Source organism: Peromyscus maniculatus, chromosome 22 (genome assembly GCF_049852395.1).
Source record: "Peromyscus maniculatus bairdii isolate BWxNUB_F1_BW_parent chromosome 22, HU_Pman_BW_mat_3.1, whole genome shotgun sequence".
NCBI lineage: Eukaryota > Metazoa > Chordata > Mammalia > Rodentia > Cricetidae > Peromyscus > Peromyscus maniculatus.
The window spans coordinates 8237574-8254566 of NC_134873.1; the positions used below are offsets into that span (position 1 = coordinate 8237574).

At 53.8% G+C, this 16993-nt stretch overlaps 2 protein-coding genes and 1 long non-coding RNA gene across 4 annotated transcripts; 2 read left to right on the top strand and 1 right to left on the bottom strand.

Moving 5' to 3' along the window:
• On the bottom strand, positions 1-3377 carry LOC121824996 (uncharacterized). The gene is made up of 3 exons (XR_006067017.2): positions 2783-3377; positions 2462-2596; positions 1-824 (listed from the first exon to the last, which is right to left on the bottom strand). It is a non-coding gene; the product is annotated as an uncharacterized LOC121824996 (long non-coding RNA).
• Positions 2439-6957, top strand: Ebi3 (Epstein-Barr virus induced 3). Its single transcript, XM_006982300.4, has 5 exons — positions 2439-2683; positions 3280-3403; positions 3678-3856; positions 5418-5572; positions 5791-6957. The coding sequence occupies exons 1-5, from the start codon at positions 2617-2619 to the stop codon at positions 5944-5946; spliced, it is 681 nt and encodes a 226-aa protein (XP_006982362.2). The 5' UTR covers positions 2439-2616; the 3' UTR covers positions 5947-6957.
• A 3-nt stretch (positions 6958-6960) lies between these two features.
• Yju2 (YJU2 splicing factor homolog) lies at positions 6961-16900 on the top strand. Of its 2 annotated transcripts, XM_076559746.1 has the most exons (9): positions 6961-7107; positions 8184-8407; positions 9945-10045; positions 11182-11326; positions 12518-12652; positions 12807-12988; positions 13490-13610; positions 15127-15253; positions 16179-16900. In XM_076559746.1, exons 2-9 carry the CDS (start codon positions 8384-8386, stop codon positions 16283-16285), a joined length of 942 nt encoding a protein of 313 aa, XP_076415861.1. In that variant the 5' UTR covers positions 6961-7107; positions 8184-8383; the 3' UTR covers positions 16286-16900. The 2 variants fall into 2 exon arrangements, with proteins under 2 accessions (XP_076415861.1, XP_006982290.2); XM_006982228.4 differs by lacking the exon at positions 6961-7107 and having other exon boundaries at positions 7921-8407.
• The last annotated feature ends 93 nt before the right edge of the window (positions 16901-16993 follow it).

Below are 16993 nucleotides of genomic sequence, written 5' to 3' on the forward strand. Positions count from 1 at the left end.
TTTGGGGAGAAAAGGGTTTATTTGGTTTATACTTCCAGATCATACTCCATCATTGGAGGAGTCAGAAGAGGAACTCCCACAGGGCAGGATCCTGGAGGCAGGAGCTGATTCAGAGGCCATGGAGGGTGCTGCTTACTGGCTTGTTCAGCCTGCTTTCTTATAGAATCCAGGGCCAGCAGCCCAGGGATGGCACCACCCACAATGGACTGGACCCTCCCCCATTGATCACTAATTGAGAAAATGCCTTATAGCTGGATCTCATGGAGGCGATTCCTCACCATTTCCTCATTGAGGCGCCTTCCTCTATGATGACTCTAGCGTGTGTCAAGTTGACATACAAGGCCAGGCAGAACAACTGACCCCTTGTCAACCTGACACATAAATACATCACTTTTAAAGCCACAATACCTCCTTTCTTATTCATCCCCCAGATGTCACATTAAAAATAAATAACTTTAAAAGTCCCACAGTCTTTACAAATTCAAACACATTAAAATTTGAGTCCCTTTAAAATCCAAAGTCTCTCAACTGTGAGCTCCAGTAAAATACTGTTTTACTTCAAGAGGGAGAAATCAGGGCAGAGTCAAAATAAAATCAAAGCAAAACAAAATTCCAACTGTCCAACATCTGGGATCCACTCACGATCTTCTGGACTTCTCCAAATGGCTGGGTCACTTCTCCAGCTCTGCCGACTGCCAGCACAGGGTACCATTTTGGCTGCTTCTGGAACACAGCTTCTCTGTACTCTCAGGAAACACTTCCCAGAAGATTTCCCCTCAGTGATGCAGGTCTCTTTTTAGTCACCAATAATTTCTTAGCTCCAGCTGACCAGCATCAAATATCCCAGCAAAGCAAAGTTTCACTTTAGTAGTTCTGGTCCCTTGTTAGTCACAGCTGATTCTTCAACCCCAGCTAACCAGAACTACAGGGTCTTAATTCAAAATAACAAATGGCCCTATAGAGTCTTTGTCCTCCTCTCTGAAACATCACTGCCAGGCCTCCAACCTCTCTACTGCTCTCAACATTCTTGTCTCCCAGGCTCCCACAGAACATCCTACCGAGCTCTTAGTTCCAAAGTTCCACAGCCCCCCCCCCCAAAAAAAATACACTGACAGGTTTGTCACGGCAATATCCCACAATCCCGGTCCTAACTCATCCTTGTTAGGCTTTCTATCGCTGCAACAAAACACCATGACCAAAAAGCAATTTGGGGAGAATAGGGATAAATTGGCTTACACTTCCAGATCATACTCTACCACTGCAGGAAGTCAGAACAGGAACTCCCACAGGACAGGACCCAGGAAGCAAGTGCTGATGCAGAGGTCAGGGAGGGTGCTGCTTACTGGCTTGCTCCCCATGGCTGGCTCAGCCTGCTTCCTTATAGACCCCAAACACACTACCCAAGGAAGGCACCACCCACAGTGGACTGGACCCTCCCTAACTGATCACTAATTGAGAGAATGCCTTACAGCCAGATCTCGTGGAAGCATTTCCTCAGCTGAGGCTCCTTCCTCTCTGATGACTCTAGCTTGTGTTAATTGACATGAAACCGGCCGGTACACTTACCGATGGTGCCCAGCTGACCCCAGCACACATGGCCCCCTACACTCTGGGACTCTGATTCCCATCACTCTGCAACCCCTGACAGGCTGGATTCTCTTGTTCTTCATCATTTCAATACTTAGTTCATCTTGGCGGGTTTTGTTTTGTTTCATTTTGTTGTTGTTGTTATTGTTTGGCTGTGTGTGTGTGTGTGTGTGTGTGTGTGTGTGTGTGTGTGTGTGTGTGTGTAAGTAAATTAAATTCAGGACCCTATGCCCTAATGTTATTTTCTGTTTTTTCTTTTGAGATGAGGGTCTCCCTGTGTCTCTCAGGCTGGAGTTAGAGTCACAGATGTCCCTGTCTCCGCTTCCCACGTGCTGGGAGGACAGATTGCCATATCATGCCTGACTTTCCATTTGTCTTCTTTCCTGGCAGGGCCCCTGCTCCTGTCTCTCCCCATTTCTGGGCAAATCCCCCAAATCCCCAGGAGGCTCTGGGCTCTCTTGGTGCTGAAGAGAGGGGTGTGGCCTGGAGTTTCCCAGGACTCCAGTCTGTCCCGGGGGTTCCCTTGGGTGTTCTGAGCAGGTGTCCTGCACAGTTCAGAGTGCCCCTGAGGCTGGGGACTACCTGGGTGGCAGTTGCTCTCTGTTATCTGGGCCCTGACACAGTTTTGGGGAGATGTGGGTGGTGACAGGGCCACCACCCTGCACTGGGACCAGTCTCTGGGAGTGTCCCCTGTCTCTCTCTGTCCCTCTTTCTCTGTCTCTCTCTTTCTTGCTCCCCTCCTCTCCCACATCTGTCCTCTGCCTCACCCACCTCCCTGGGGCTTCCCCATCAGCAGGAAGTAAGGCCACCCAGTGACTTCTCCCTTTTGGGGCCCTCCCCCTGCCCCACCTCAAGGCCTTCCACACTCACACACCAGGCAGCTGCTGACAGAGCCTGGGCTCCCTTCACCATCGCAGCTGTCTTCTGGACAACGGAGCCCCGCTGGGCAGGTCCTCACCCAGGGCCAGGCTCCCCTTGAGCTTCCTAGTCTTTGCCCCTGTCCTCAACCCTAGAGAACAGAGCACAGGCATGTCCCAGCGGCTCCTCCTGTCACTCACCCTCTGGGCAAGCTGCTCCCCGGGCAATGCAGGGACAGGTAGGTGGGCACTCTGGGGACAGGGCACCTGGGCCTTGGGGACCAGCCCTTTACTCAGTCTCAGGACATATCTGGAGTTGGGTAGGATCTCACACCTACCTATACCGGTGGGACCTGTTCCCATTCTGGGATAGGGATGGGGAAACTGAGACCCAGAGGGGCAAAGCCTCATTTATCCAGGCAGAGGTACCTTTGAGCTTAGAGGTTTGTGGAGATAGACAGTTGACTCTCAGCAATCCCCAAGTTTCACCTTTGTGACTCAACTGTGGATCAGAAATGCTAGGCAATGCTGGGTATGATGGTGCACATCTGTCATGTAGCCCTCAGGAGGTTGAGTTAGGAAGCTTAGGAGTTCAAGGTCATGCGCAGTTACACAGTGAGTTGAAGGTCAGCCAGCTACATGAGATCCTCCTTAAAAACGTTTTAAAAAAGAAAAAGGAAGAAAGAGGAAGAAAAAAAACTTTTCTTATCTAGACAATGGATCAGTTGAGGCCCTGGGGTGGGGGGTTGTAGTAGGCGTGGGAGCTCACGCTTCCATGTCTGACAGAGACCTGCTAGGCTCCTGGAAGCTCATGCTCCTGTCTCTCCCGCCCTAGCTGCTCTGAGCCAGCCCAGGGTCCGATGCCGTGCCTCTCGGTACCCCGTGGCTGTGGACTGCTCCTGGACGCCGCTAGGGGCTCCCAACTCCACGATGGCCACGTCCTTCGTCGCCACTTACAGGTCAGAGAATGGAGAGGGGCCAGGATGAAGTGGGGAACCAAGAGATTCCATTGTCCTGCTCCACTCAGGGTCGGAGGCAGCCTGAGACGCACAGGGTTCTCCCGTTTCCAAAATAACAGAACGAGTGTGGGGTGTCGGTAATCTAGGGAGTTCTTCAGAATCCACACACCCGGTGTCCCCTGTTTGTGTCCAGGTCCCACGGTCAGCTGTGGGTGGACTGGGCCCATGTGAACACCCAGTGCCCTTGGTGACCCCCACGGTGCTTCCCACGCAGGCTAGGCGTGGCCGCCCAGCAGCAGAGCCAGTCCTGCCTACAGCCGAACCCCCAGGCCACTCGGTGCACCATCCCCCACGTGCACCTGTTCTCCATGGTGCCCTACGTGTTAAATGTCACGGCGGTGCACCCCAGCGGCGCCAGCAGCAGCCTCCTGGCCTTTGTGGCTGAGCAGATCAGTGAGTGTCGGTCCTTCCCGCGCCTCCCAGTCCCCAGCCTACACCGCGGGGGGGGGGGGGGGGGGGCAGGGCAGTCCTGCCAGTCCCTGCAGCCTCTCTCCTAAGGCTCTCTTCCAGCCTCACTTGCCTCCTGTTACTTCCCCACACCCCAGGCTCCAGCCTGCCTGGGGTGTTACATGGCTTCCTTCCTTGACTTTATTACGTCTCTGATGGCAAGTCAGCTCCTCAATGAAGTCCCCCTCCCCCCAAAAAAAGTATATTGTTAAACATGAGTGACAATCATGGTTAAGAGAGGACTAAAGCCGGGGTGGCATACAGGGCTTTAATCCCAAAGGTAGGCAGATCTCTCAGAGTTTAAGGCCATCCTGGTCTACAGAGTGAGTTTGAGGTAAGTCGGGGTCAAGAACCCAAGATCCTGTCACTAAGGAGAGAGAGAAAGAGAGAGAGCAGTGAAGTTCAGTGAAAGACTACACCACCCTCAAAGGGTTAAACATGGCGTCTCCACATGATCTCCACTCCCAGGTGTCTGCTCAACAGAAATAAAAATGTTCAGCCCTACAAATCCATGGCAACCTTATTCACAGCATCCAGAAGGGGGCAGCCTGTGCCACGGGTCTTCCTGTGGATGGATGGACACACAATGTCCATCTGTCTACACTGGGGACACCACTCAGCCCTGAAGAAGTGAGGAGGGACCTTGAGGACACAGTGCTCAGTGAGCAACCCAGACACAAACCAGGCAGCGTGGTGTCCAGGACAGGGGAATCCAAAGACAGAAGGAGAATAGTGGGTGATGAGGGTCAGGGAAGGGTAGGGAGATGGCTTATGGTGTAGGCCTTGTGTTGGCATGAAGCAGTGTTCTAGAGGCAGACAGAGAAATGCAAAACTCTCTGAGGATGCACCAATGTCCTCCAGCACAGTCTTGTGCTATCAGAATGGTGTCTCAGAAAAGCCCTTCAGCCCGTTAGGGACTTTCACTCTGAAATTTTCTCGTTGTCATGACTTTCGTCAGCAGTGATGATGGCAATTCAACAAATGCTTGCTCCTTGAGCAGATGGGTGAATGAATGAATGCATGACTGACATGAGTGCATAATGAAAGCATGAATGACTTAATGAATGAGTGAATGAATAAATTCATGAATGATACAGTGAATGAGTGAAGGACCTAATGAGTGAGGAAATGAATACCTGAATGACTTAATGGTGCAATAAAAGCATGAATGAATGTGTATACAAATGGATAAGTGAAGAAACTAATAGATTCAATGAATGAATCCATTACATTGAAAGAGTTAATGAATCAGTGAATAGATCTGCATGTGAATCAAACAATACATTAATGTGTGAGTGAGCTGGTGACTAAGTTAAGGAATTAGTGAATAGTTAAATGAACAAGCGAAGGAATGAACTGATGATATGAATGGATGAGTAAATAAACAGAGCAAATGCATGAATGGTGGCTGAAGGCAAGCGAATGTATGAATGAATGAAGTCAGGAATCAGTGCCTGATGGGTAAACCAGCTGAGCCGCTCCTGACCAGGCTCCCTGATCCCCACAGTCAAGCCTGATCCCCCGGAAGGCGTGCGCCTACGCGCAGCGGGGAAGCGGCTGCAGATGCTCTGGCATCCCCCTGCCTCCTGGCCTTTCCCGGACATCTTTTCTCTCAAGTACCGCATCCGCTACCGGCGCCACGGAGCCTCTCACTTCCGCCAGGTGAGAGGGGGCTAGGAGAGGATGAGGCAAGATTCTCCTGGGCATCCTTAGGTCTCCACCTCTGGCCTCTCTGTGGGAGCGCTGATGTCACGTGATTCTACAGCTGCCTTGCAGAGTGCTGGGGGTTTTGAACTCACAGCAGGCACTTTACCCAGCAAATGGGCTACCTAGCTCCCAGTGCATGGTGGTCCTACCCACCAACACCTCTCTCCCTGCAGGTGGGACCCATTGAAGCCACGACCTTCACCCTGAGGGCTGCGCAGCCCCATGCCAAGTACTTTGTCCAGGTGTCAGCCCAGGACCTCATGGACTATGGGAAACCAAGTGACTGGAGCCTCCCCGGGCAAGCGGAGAGGACGCCCCTTAATCCCTGAAGAGGGACTGGATCCTTGATAGCAGACCCTGATGTCGTCTACATCAAAGTGACTGGTTGGCCTGGCCTGGGTTCGAGTCCTGACTGCACGTGCTGGGATGTTTGGCAGCATTGAACAACTGACTTGACCTCTCTGGACCTCGATTTCCAAACCTGTGGGGATGGTATTTTTCCTTCTATAAGTGCTGGACTTTATGAAATGCAAATGTGATCTGATTAGAAATTTTAATTAAATAAGAATTATTAGCTGGTTAGTGGGGTACACACTTTTAATCCAAGCACTGGGGAGAGCACTCGGGAGGCAGAGGCAGGTGGATCTCTATGAACTAGAGGCCAATCTGGCCTACAGAGCGAGTTCCAGGTCAGCCAAGGGTACACAGAGAAACCCTGTCTCAAAACAAAATTATTATCATTATTGTGGGGGAGGGATGTTCCAGGCAGGACTTCTTTGTGTGTTCCTGGCAGTCCTAGACCAGGCTGGCCTCGAACTCATAGACATCCTCTGTCTCTGCCTCCCGAGGGCTGGGATTAAAGACTTACGCCTCCACCGCCAGACAAGAATTATTATTAAAATTGTCTTTTTTGAAATTTAAATTTTATTATCAAATATGTGCATGCGGTGGTATTACAGTGTCCATAAATCTTGTACTTCAAGATTTACTTTGTTTTACATGTATGTGTATGTATTGGTCTGTATGTAGAAGCACACGGGTGCAGGCACCCAGTGGAGGCCAGACAGGGTGTCAGATCTCCTGGAGCTGGAGTTACAGGTTACAGATTGTGAACCAAATCATGAAACCCATCAAGTACAGCGGCCAGCAGAGGGCGACAGAGCCCTGAGCCGGAGTTACAGGAGCACAGTGTGGCGGCTTGGTCGGCAGGCCTTGGGCTCTTGAGCACTGAGCCACCTCTCCAGCCCTTTGTCCATCTAGTCCGCTGAGTGAGAGACATGGGGGGTTGTCTGTGTTGGAGTGCCCACGACCCCCAAACAAGACCTTTATGACGAAAAGAAGTTGATGTGGTTCAAGGTTCAGGAGCCTGGGAAGACCCAGAAGGAATCCCACGTGGTACAATGCCTAAAGGTGGAAAGATCGGGGAGGGGAGGGGATAAAGCAAAGTGTAAGGCCCGGGTTCCCATCACCGGTCATGCAAAAGAAAACAGGTAGGAGAGTGGTCAGTAAGTGAATGCGGGGGGGGGGGGGGGGACGGACGGACACACAACTGTTTCCCCCAACTGAGAGCCAAACAGGATGCAGACCAGCCTGGTCGAAATGAGGAGAGAGGAAAAGAATGGTGGGAAGGTAAAGACCAGCCTGGAGACCCTGCCTCAAAAAGAAGAGAAGGAGGATGAGGAGAGTCGGGGGCGTGGCTCAAGGGGGAGCCCCTCCCTGGATCGCCAGGTGAAGGGCTGGGGGCGGGGCTCAATGACAGCAGCTTGCCATAGTTTGTATGCATAAATAATAAACAAGCAAATGTAAAAACCATCTTAACCTGGCGGTGGTGGCGCACGCCTTTAATCCCAGCACTCGGGAGGCAGAGGCAGGTGGATTACTGAGATTTCAAGGACAGCCTCAACTATATGGTGAGTTCCTGTCTAACAAAAGAGAAAAAAAATAAAAAATAAATAAATAAAAAACAACAAAACATAATGAAAATCAGGCAGACCACTGATTTCCAGCTACTCAAGTGACTTGCAGTAAGATTGCTGCAAAAATAAGGCCAACCTGGGCTACAGAGAGCTCCCTCTGGGCATTTTAGGGAGAGGCTGTCTCAAAAGATTAGAGGGCTGGGTAGTAGTAGCTCAGTGATAGAATGCCTGCCTGGCAAGTGCAAAGACCCTGGGTTCGATACCCAGCATCAGAAACGAACAGACAAAGAAACAACAGAGCGGGGCCAGGGCAGCCACTTCTTTCATCTCAGCATTGGGAAGGCAGAGACAGGAGGATCTCTGTGTGTTCGGGACCAGCCTGGGTTACGTGGTGAGTTTCAGGACAGCCAGGGCATACAGTGAGACCCTGACTCAAAAACAAACACTGCCCTGGGCTACGTGGTGAGTTTCAGGACAGCCAGGGCATACAGTGAGACCCTGACTCAAAAACAAACACTATCAATAGAGCAGCGGTGCGGAACAAAACCTCATAGACTCCAGGTAGCTTTCTCCGCGCTTTCCAGCGAGGCGGACGTGCACATACGCGATCAGGATGCTCCCGGAACCTTTATTTACTGCCTCACCTACAGGCATTCAGGAAGGGAACGAAAGCACACTCGCGACATTGATCGACAGCGAGTGCAGCCAATGAGAAGGCTAAAGGCTGTGAGCTACATCCTATACGACAGCCAAGGAAGTGACGTCCAGAGAACCTCGGCGCCTGGTCGGACGCCGCAAGAGGACCAAGGCGAACGGCTTCCCTCTCTTGTGCGACTGAGAGGAAGCGAAGATGTCGGAACGGAAAGTTCTAAACGTAAGTGCTCAGAGTCTAGAAGTTTCTGTCGAGAGCGGGACGTCAGAGGGCTCTGGGAGAGTCTCGCTTCCTTCCGGTTTTTTCTTTGGAATCCCCCCCCCAAAAAAAAGGCTTTCCGTGGGGCGGAGCTTCCCAAGCTCGTGCCAATCACATTGCTTAGGGGCGGTGTTAGCCTGTTTCCTTTCCGGCTTAGAAGACAATCATCACCAGGCAGCGGAGTATTTATCATTTTGTCCGATTGGTTTTTCTAAAGGAAGCTATCCAGTCGCTTTTTCTGGGGCGTTGCACCCGGTTTTTGTTAAGCAGATATCAGACTGGGACGCAGGGACTCAGTTCCCTCTCTTGAAGAACTTTACTCTCCATTTCCTGGATTGTTTGTTTGTTTGTTTTGAGACAGGGTTTCTCTGTGTAGTTTTGTTGCCTTTCCTGGATCTCACTCTGTAGACCAGGCTGGCCTCGAACTCACAGAGATCCGCCTGGCTCTGCCTCTCGAGTGCTGGGATTAAAGGCGTGCACCGCCCGGCCATTTCCTGGATTTTTTGTGTTTGTTTTGAGCCAGGGTCTCACTGTGTCGCCCAGAATGGCCTCCGGTTCATACCCACCTATATGAGCCTCCCAATTGCTAGTATTAAAGGCATGCACCCTTTCACTGGGCCATATTCATTTTTTAAAGATTGATTTGTTTGTTATTTATTTATTTTGCCGGCATGTCTATCTGTGCACCACATGCGTACAGCGCCCAGCCTGACTGCAAACTCATAATTCTCCTGCATCATCCTGTGCTGGGTCGACAGGTGTATACCACCATGCCAGGGTCCCACTGAAGTCCTGGCAAAGCTTTCTGCAAGCAAGGGAGACGGCTCCCTTCCCCGTGGGAATGGCTGCCAGCAAGTGTCCAAGAGTGCCTCCTTCCTGGCGGTCCTCACAGTTTCTTTTTTGCACGGGAGTTTGTTGTTCTTCATCCCCCTCACTCCTGTCTCACGCTCCCAGGTGCTGGGATGGCTGGTGTGCCTGATGGCATGATCCCAGAGTGGCTTTGCCTGTGTGGCTCACTTGAGCCTCCCAAGCACACAGAGAAAAGATCCACTGGCCAGATTTTACCCTGGGATGGTCTCTTGTGTGGTTCCCTAGTCCAGGCTAGACCATCATCATTAACAGTGCCTGGTCCCCAGTTATCTCATGAACATCTGGAGTCTTATCATGTACTGGGCAAAAGGAGCCCACCCCCACTGCAAATCCTGGGCCTCTAGAACCTTCTCTGGAAGGCATGTGACAGCACATGGGAGCACCATGCACACACCCTATGATTGTCTAGGAGAAAGTTCTGAAAGCTTGTGCACTCTCCTCCCTGTCCCAGCTTCTCTTCTCATGGCTGTTTTTCAAACAGCCCATGACTGGGAAGGAAGGAACAGGATGAATCCTGGGCAGATCCCTAAAACTGGGGTATCTTGGGTCCCCTGACATGGCTCCCAGACCCCATTTTTGCCCATGTGGGACCTGAGTAGCGGAAAAACCACAGCATCTCCTTTCCCTGCAGAAATACTACCCACCTGACTTCGACCCATCAAAGATCCCGAAACTCAAGCTCCCCAAGGACCGGCAGTATGTGGTTCGGCTGATGGCTCCCTTCAACATGAGGTGAATCCCCAGAGGTGTGAGGCCAGGAGTCTGGAGAAAGAGCAAACAAGAACGAAGTCCTTATCCCCATGGCGTCCCCAGGCCCCATCAGAAGGCCTCCGTGCACAACAGAGTAACACGTGGCCCTGCAGGGTCCTCGTACCAGCCATGGCCTCTGCCTGCAGTTCTCATGTCTGGGGTTTTCTTCCTCCTCACAGACCCCAGCTCCGGTCTCAACCTAGACAGGCGCCAGCCTCCCCCTAGACCTTCATCTCACCCCTCCCCTCCTTTCCTGGGTTTCTCCTGCTTGGAATCTAACCACCATTCACACTTGATTTCATGTGGAAATCATGACTCATCATGACTCCTTCTGGTCACTGAGGATGGAGAGGCCGTCCGTGTTGACCGGTTGGGGTATATCATCTTCATTCTTTCATTTGTCTTAGTCGCTGTGAACATGGGAACTCTTAGAAGAGAAAGCATTTAATTGGTGCTCGCTTACAATTTCAGAGCCTTAGTCCATTGTCACGGCGGGGAGCGTGGTGGCAGGCACGGCAGGCACGGTGCTGGAGGAGGATTTGGAAGCTACATCCTGACCCATAGGCAGAGAGAGAGAAAAGCACTGGGCCTGCCACGGGCTCTTGAAACCTCACAGCCCACCCCCAGTGACATGCTTCCTCCAACACGGCCACACCTCAGAATCCTTTCAAGTCGTGCCACTTCCTGATGTATGGCCCTGTAGCGGCGATTCCTGTTCAAACCACTGCACTGCTCCAGCAGGCAGTTGTCAGGTGCCTGCTGTTGGTCCAGGACAAGGCCTCCAGCCTCGTGATGCTCACAGGCTAGTGGGGAGTGGGAATGATGCCCATCCTCTGGTAGTCACAGAAGGACACATGAGGCAGGGCAAGTGGTCTGCCAGCTGGACAGCCAGGGAAGTGTTAGAATCTCAGGCTGTGGGATCTGCAGAACAAAGGCCAAGACAGAAGTGTTTGTAGGCACAGCAGGAAGGGAAGAGGGGCCAGGGTATAGGACCCTGCAGTCCCCTGGAGCCCCACACACCTAGGCAGGACTGTCCTCCCTGCCCGTGGAGTTGCAAATGCTGCCGCCGGCTGTTGGGGCAGAGTGCAGAGACGCTCGTGTGTCTGCCCTGGCTGCAGGTGTAAGACATGTGGAGAATACATCTACAAGGGGAAGAAGTTCAATGCCCGCAAGGAAACGGTCCAGAACGAGGCCTACCTGGGCCTGCCCATCTTCCGCTTCTATATCAAGTGCACACGCTGCTTGGCCGAGATCACCTTCAAGGTAGGGGCTGCCTTCATTCATTCACAACCTTTCCCTCTGAGGACACCCCACGAAGGTACAGAGCGGAGGTACTCACAGCAGGACCCACACACAGAAAAGCCTGTCCACCTGTGTGTGGGCGGGTGTAGGATTGGATGCACGGGTGCCGGCCGTGGCGTACTGCGGGGGTGCACGGGTGCCGGCCGTGGCGTACTGCGGGGGTGCACGGGTGCCGGCCGTGGCGTACTGCAAGGCCAGGAGAGACGGTGCTGTGCTGGGGCCTCATTTGCTATTTCATTTAGCACAGGCTGGCCTCAAACTCCTGTGTAACCGAGGTGACCATGATCCCCCTGCCTCCACCTCTGGTGCTGGGATGACAGCCACATCTGGCTAAAATCATGATGTTCTTTTGTTCTTTTGTGTTTTTTGGGATGGAAGCCAGGGCTTCACAGGCACTTGGCAAAAAACCTGATAATTCAGGGAAAGACAGGAGAAGGGAAATTCTCTTCTCAGGTCTGCACTGTTAGAGGCTGTGGGTTTGTTTGGTTGTTGGTGGTGTATTTTTCACTGTACGCTTTTTTCGTGTGAATTCAAAAGAAGATTTGATTCAAGTGAACAAAGCATAAGCTTGCAGAAGTTATATTTTTATTTCACGTGTGTATCTCTGGAATGTCTGTGTGTCTGGTGCCCTCGAAGGCCAGAAGGGGTGTTGGGTTGCCTGGGACTGGGGTTACAGGTGGTCATGGGCCGCCATGTGGGTGCTGGGAACTGAACCCAGACCTCTGCAAGAGCAGCCAGTGCTCTAACCCCTGAGCCATCTCCTCATACCCTTATTTTTTGAGCAAGGTTCTCAGTAGCCCAAGCTAGCCTCATTCACTCTATAGCTCCCTGCTTCCACCTCCCAGACACGCACCCCACATTGCGTCGTCTCTGTAGTTTATAAGCAAGAAGATGAGGCACAGCCGGGAGCCTGAAAGTGTAGGTCCGGAGACTCAGAGTAACTGGGACTGAGGGGATGGGAGCCTCGGCCAGGATTCAGGTGATCTTCGTTATGGCCACAGAATGTTCCACAGGGTGTGGCTTTAGGGGGAAGGCCACAGCCACCAAAGAGTAAGCAAAGAAAAGAGACTGCCAGAGGGAATGGAGAAACGCACAGGGGCACAGGCCACTGCCTGAGCCGTCAGTGACGGCTGACCCTCCCTCTGCTCGCAGACAGACCCGGAGAACACGGACTACACCATGGAGCACGGGGCCACGCGCAACTTCCAGGCCGAGAAGCTCCTGGAGGAGGAGGAGAAGCGTGTGCAGAAGGAGCGGGAGGATGAGGAGCTGAACAACCCCATGAAGGTGAGCCCTAGGCCATAGCACCCGGTACCCCTCCCCGGGCCCTCCCCTTCTCCCACCCCTACACCCCTCACGTGGTGGTCCCACATGCCCCTCACCTGCCCCTATCCCTCTCCCACCCCTACCCCATGCCCCCTCACCCGCCTCTGCACCCCAGGTCCTAGAGAACCGCACGAAGGACTCGAAGCTGGAGATGGAGGTGCTGGAGAACCTGCAGGAGCTGAAGGACCTGAACCAGCGGCAGGCGCACGTGGACTTCGAGGCCATGCTGCTGCAGCACCGCTTGTCACAGGAGCAGCGGCGACAGCAGCAGGAGGAGGAAGACGAGCGCGAGACCGCGTGAGCAGCCCAGCCCTCTGGATCTTTCCATGGCTGCCCTCCCCTCAGCTCAGACCCAGCTGAGACCCAGCTGCTAGGACCTTTGGGATCCAGTGCTGCATGGCCATCACTGGCTTTCAATCCTACAGCTGTGGGTTTGTTGTTTGAGACGGCGTCTCTTGTAGTCCAGGCTGGCCTCAAAATCACTAAGTAGCCAAGGATGGCCTTGAACTGCTGACCCTCCTTCATCCACCTCCCCAGAGCTGGGGTGGTAGGCATGTGCCTCTGCACTCAGCTTCTATATACTTACTTATTTTTGTGGTGCTGGGTATGGACCCAGGGCCTCGAGTGTGCCAGCCAAATCCTCAGCCCAGAGCCACTGCCCTCAGAACTGTTGGCATCACCCCCTGCTCTCATGTTCCTAGGCCTCTGAGAGCAGAAGAGGCAGTGGCCCCTCACTGCTGCAGCAGAGACCCCTGGGGACTACACCTGCAGTAGGTCCTCACTGTGTCCATCCCACAGGGCCTTGCTGGAGGAGGCTCGCCACCGCAGGCTTCTGGAGGATTCTGACTCAGAAGATGAAGCTCCGCCTTCCCGACCATGGGCAACAGCAAGACCCAACCCCACAGCCATCCTGGACGAGGTGGGTAGGGCCAGAGTGTGGCGTGTGGGTGCCCAGGCTGAGCGGCCACAGGAGAAGCCATGGGCAGCGGGACTACTGTTCCACGACAGGACAGACAGCCCACAGTGGGCTTCAACGCTCTGCTTCCTGCTTCTGAGCCTGAGGGAGGGAGTAGCCAGTGAAACAGTCCACCAAGAGCAGAGAGATGCTCAGTCAGTCAAGTGCCTGCCCCACAAGCACAGGACTGGGGTTTGATCCAATGCCACGTTAAAAGCCAGGTCAGGGTGATGCACGCCTTTAATCCCAGCACTTGGGAGCAGAGGCAGGTGGATCTCTCATGTTTGAGGTCAGCCTGATGTATGTGGCAAGAGCCTGTTTCAAACAATAAAGCCAGATCCAGACAAGCAGGCCTGGGATCTGGCACCAGGGAGGTAGGAGGGCCCTGGGTTGTGTAAGTGGGATCTGCAAGTCACTGAGAGACCCTGCCTCAGAAACTGCGGAGGGGATCAGTGGATGAAGACAGGTGTCAGCCTCTGGCTTCCACACGTGGGAGCACAGTGACCAGTACAGAAGCCGCTCACAGGCTGTGAAGGACGAAGGGGTGTTCCTAAGTCATCAGGGTCCTGGGCGCATCCAGAACTTTGCAGCAGCTCCGGCCCCAGCTATTGAAGGTTCTGGTACCTTCTAGCCTCTTCCAGCTGCATCCAGATGTGAGTGCCAGTACACACACTCAGCTTTTAGGTTAGCAGACAGCCTCAGGCATGGGGCCTCCCCTCCCACCCTCGTTGAGACAGGGTCTCTTCTTGTGACAGCTTGTGGACCAGGCTCACGGACTCCCAGGGTTCTCTTGTCTCCACTCCTATCTCCCATCAGTGCTGGGGTTGCTTACAGCCATGTGCTGGAGCTCTTTGTGGTGCTGGAGACTTGAACTCTGGTCCTCATTCTTCAGGCAGGCGTGCTACCCAGCTGGGCTGTCTTCCCAGGCCCCTGTGATCTTTCCATGTGGAATTCAGACCTCCTCGGGTTCTATTTCTTTTGTCTTTCTCTGAAGCAGGTCACACTCCGCAGCCCATCCTGGCCTTGAACCCACAGTCCTGCTTCAGCCTCCCCTGGGCTGGGGTGACAGGCCTGCACACTACACCTCACCTCTTCACACCACAGAGCCCCATAACAGTGGCCTCCACCTGCCATGTCAGCACACGGGGAGGCCAGGGCCAGCTTGCACTGCAGACTGGGCACCTGCTGTGTGCCAGGAGCTATTGGTGGCGCTAGGAAGACTGGTCAGAAAACCAATTGTGGGCCCTGGATGTACTCCAGTTCTGGAGACCACACAAGGGAAGACACTTGAGGTGGGTATTGAGGGGTGGATAGGAGTTCACAGGATGAGAATGAGCAGCAGGTGAGAAGTCCTCAGACAGCGCCCTGGACCTTGGGAGCCAGAGAGGAGTTTAGAGCTGCAGCAGACTTGATATGCAAACTGGCCCCAAGGACCAGGTCAGGGAAGTCAGAGGGCAACAGCTGTGCATGCTCCCCGCAGGCGCCCAAGGCCAAGAGGAAGGCAGAGGCAGTGGGCAGCAAGGCACAGCTGGCCGGCTTGGTTGTGCCAAAGAAGGTGAAGGCAGAAGCCAATGGGGGCTCAGAGCAGGTCCGGATGCCCGCCGCAGGTGAGTCCCCTTCAGCAGCCCTGGGTGGTAACAGTGTGCCTGGCACCGTCTCGACGTTTCATAAGGTGGGTGGGGGGCAGGCAGTGACCAGAGGGGCTAGGGCTCGATGGGCAGAGGTTCACCCAGCACTCAGGAGATGGGGGCAAGAGGATGGGGGTTCAGGGTCAGCCTCAGCTACATAGGGTTTAGGCCAGCTTGGGCTGCATTGGACCCTGTCTCGGGGCTGGGGACTTAGCTCAGTGGTAGAGCGCTTGCCTAGCAAGCACAAGGCCCTGGGTTCGGTCCTCAGCTCTGGGGGAGGGGGGGGGCGGCGAGCCGCGAGCCAGGCAGTGGTGGCGCATGCCTTTAATCCCAGCACTCAGCGGGCAGAGGCAGGCGGATCTCTGAGTTCGAGGCCAGCCTGGTCTTACAGAGCGAGTTCCAGGACAGCCAGTGCTACATAGAGAAACCCTGTCTTGAATAAAAAAAAGACAAAAGGAGCAAAGGCCTGGAATCAAAGTCACATGATAGCTAAATTCACCATGTGACTGGTCTGTACCAGTTTTAAGGGACACCAGGTAGCTGTGGCCGGTGTGCTGCCCATGTGACCTGCGACCTCTGTCCTCTCTGCAGTTTGGACAGCTCCTCCGTATGTGGAGACGAGCTTGGATTGACACATCTTTGACCCAGTTGTCACTGCCGCTATTGGCATTTTTCAGAGGCAGATCCTAAAGCTCAGAGAGGCTCACCCCCTGCCTGCAGCCACAGGCAGGTCTCAGTCATGGAGGCCCTTGGCCCTTGACACTGTCCCTGTATCCTGTGGATACTCATCTGCCTGGTGGGCTCTCCCTGGCCCAATGTAGGATTAGGGTGACCATGTCACAGGTCGTCCAACCCAGGCGCACCCCCTGCCCCGCATCCCTGGATCAACTTGCCCTCCTCACAGGTACCCCCGAGAGCAGGAAGGCGGCCAACCTTGCACCCCAGACACCCAGGGCCTCCTCCCTGAGCCAGCTGGGTGCATATGGGGACAGCGAGGACAGTGACAGCTGAGCCCCCACGGTGGCATCACAGACCCAAGAAACCAGAGATGGGAACAAGGAAGACACCCTCAGCAAACACCTCGTGACAATGTCTGCTGTGGATCCTGGCAGGGATGAAGGGCAATGTCCCTCAGCACCAGGCGCCCCAGGATGGACAGCCTGGTCCACTCCTTCAGTCCTTGAGTTATGGGGAGCGTGTTGGCCCCATCCCTTCCTGCCACAAATCTGAACGCTATCTGACAAGGAGCAGGGTCCCTGGGGACCACCTCCCAACAAGGCCTGGGGCTCCATCCACAACACTATACTGTGTGAGAAAGAAGAAGATCAGTTGACAACCGTGTGGACCAGCAAGTGACCCTGCCCGAGTGTATAACCAGGTCTTAACACTCACCGGGGATTATGGCCACATACCCAGCCTGGGCCTGGACCCTCAGCACATGTCCTTCGTTCACAGTTTAGCACTGCATTGGTCTGTGTTCTGGTACTGTAAGAAAACTGGCGAGGCTGAATCTGTTGTATAGAACACGGGGAGCCTGGTCCGCAGTGGCGGTGGAGAAACAGGAACGTGTAGCCCCAACTAGCCTCCACCTCCCCAGTGAACCACCAAGCTGATCGTATGCCTGAAGTGTTGGTGTTGGAGTCTGCTTTTCCCTGGGATTCTTGGCTCTAACCCCGAATCCTCGAACCTCTCCCCTAGACAAGAACAGGGGCACCTCAG

Excerpts from the sequence above, each read along its gene's own strand:
- Yju2 (XM_076559746.1), top strand. The coding sequence starts at position 8,384 with ATGTCGGAACGGAAAGTTCTAAAC. Across the intron at positions 8,408-9,944 it reads CGGAACGGAAAGTTCTAAAC|AAATACTACCCACCTGACTT; the intron begins GTAAGTGCTCAG and ends CTTTCCCTGCAG. Across the intron at positions 10,046-11,181 it reads ATGGCTCCCTTCAACATGAG|GTGTAAGACATGTGGAGAAT; the intron begins GTGAATCCCCAG and ends CCCTGGCTGCAG.
- Ebi3 (XM_006982300.4), top strand. The coding sequence starts at position 2,617 with ATGTCCCAGCGGCTCCTCCTGTCACTCACCCTCTGGGCAAGCTGCTCC. Across the intron at positions 3,404-3,677 it reads TCCTTCGTCGCCACTTACAG|GCTAGGCGTGGCCGCCCAGC; the intron begins GTCAGAGAATGG and ends CTTCCCACGCAG. Across the intron at positions 3,857-5,417 it reads CTTTGTGGCTGAGCAGATCA|TCAAGCCTGATCCCCCGGAA; the intron begins GTGAGTGTCGGT and ends TGATCCCCACAG.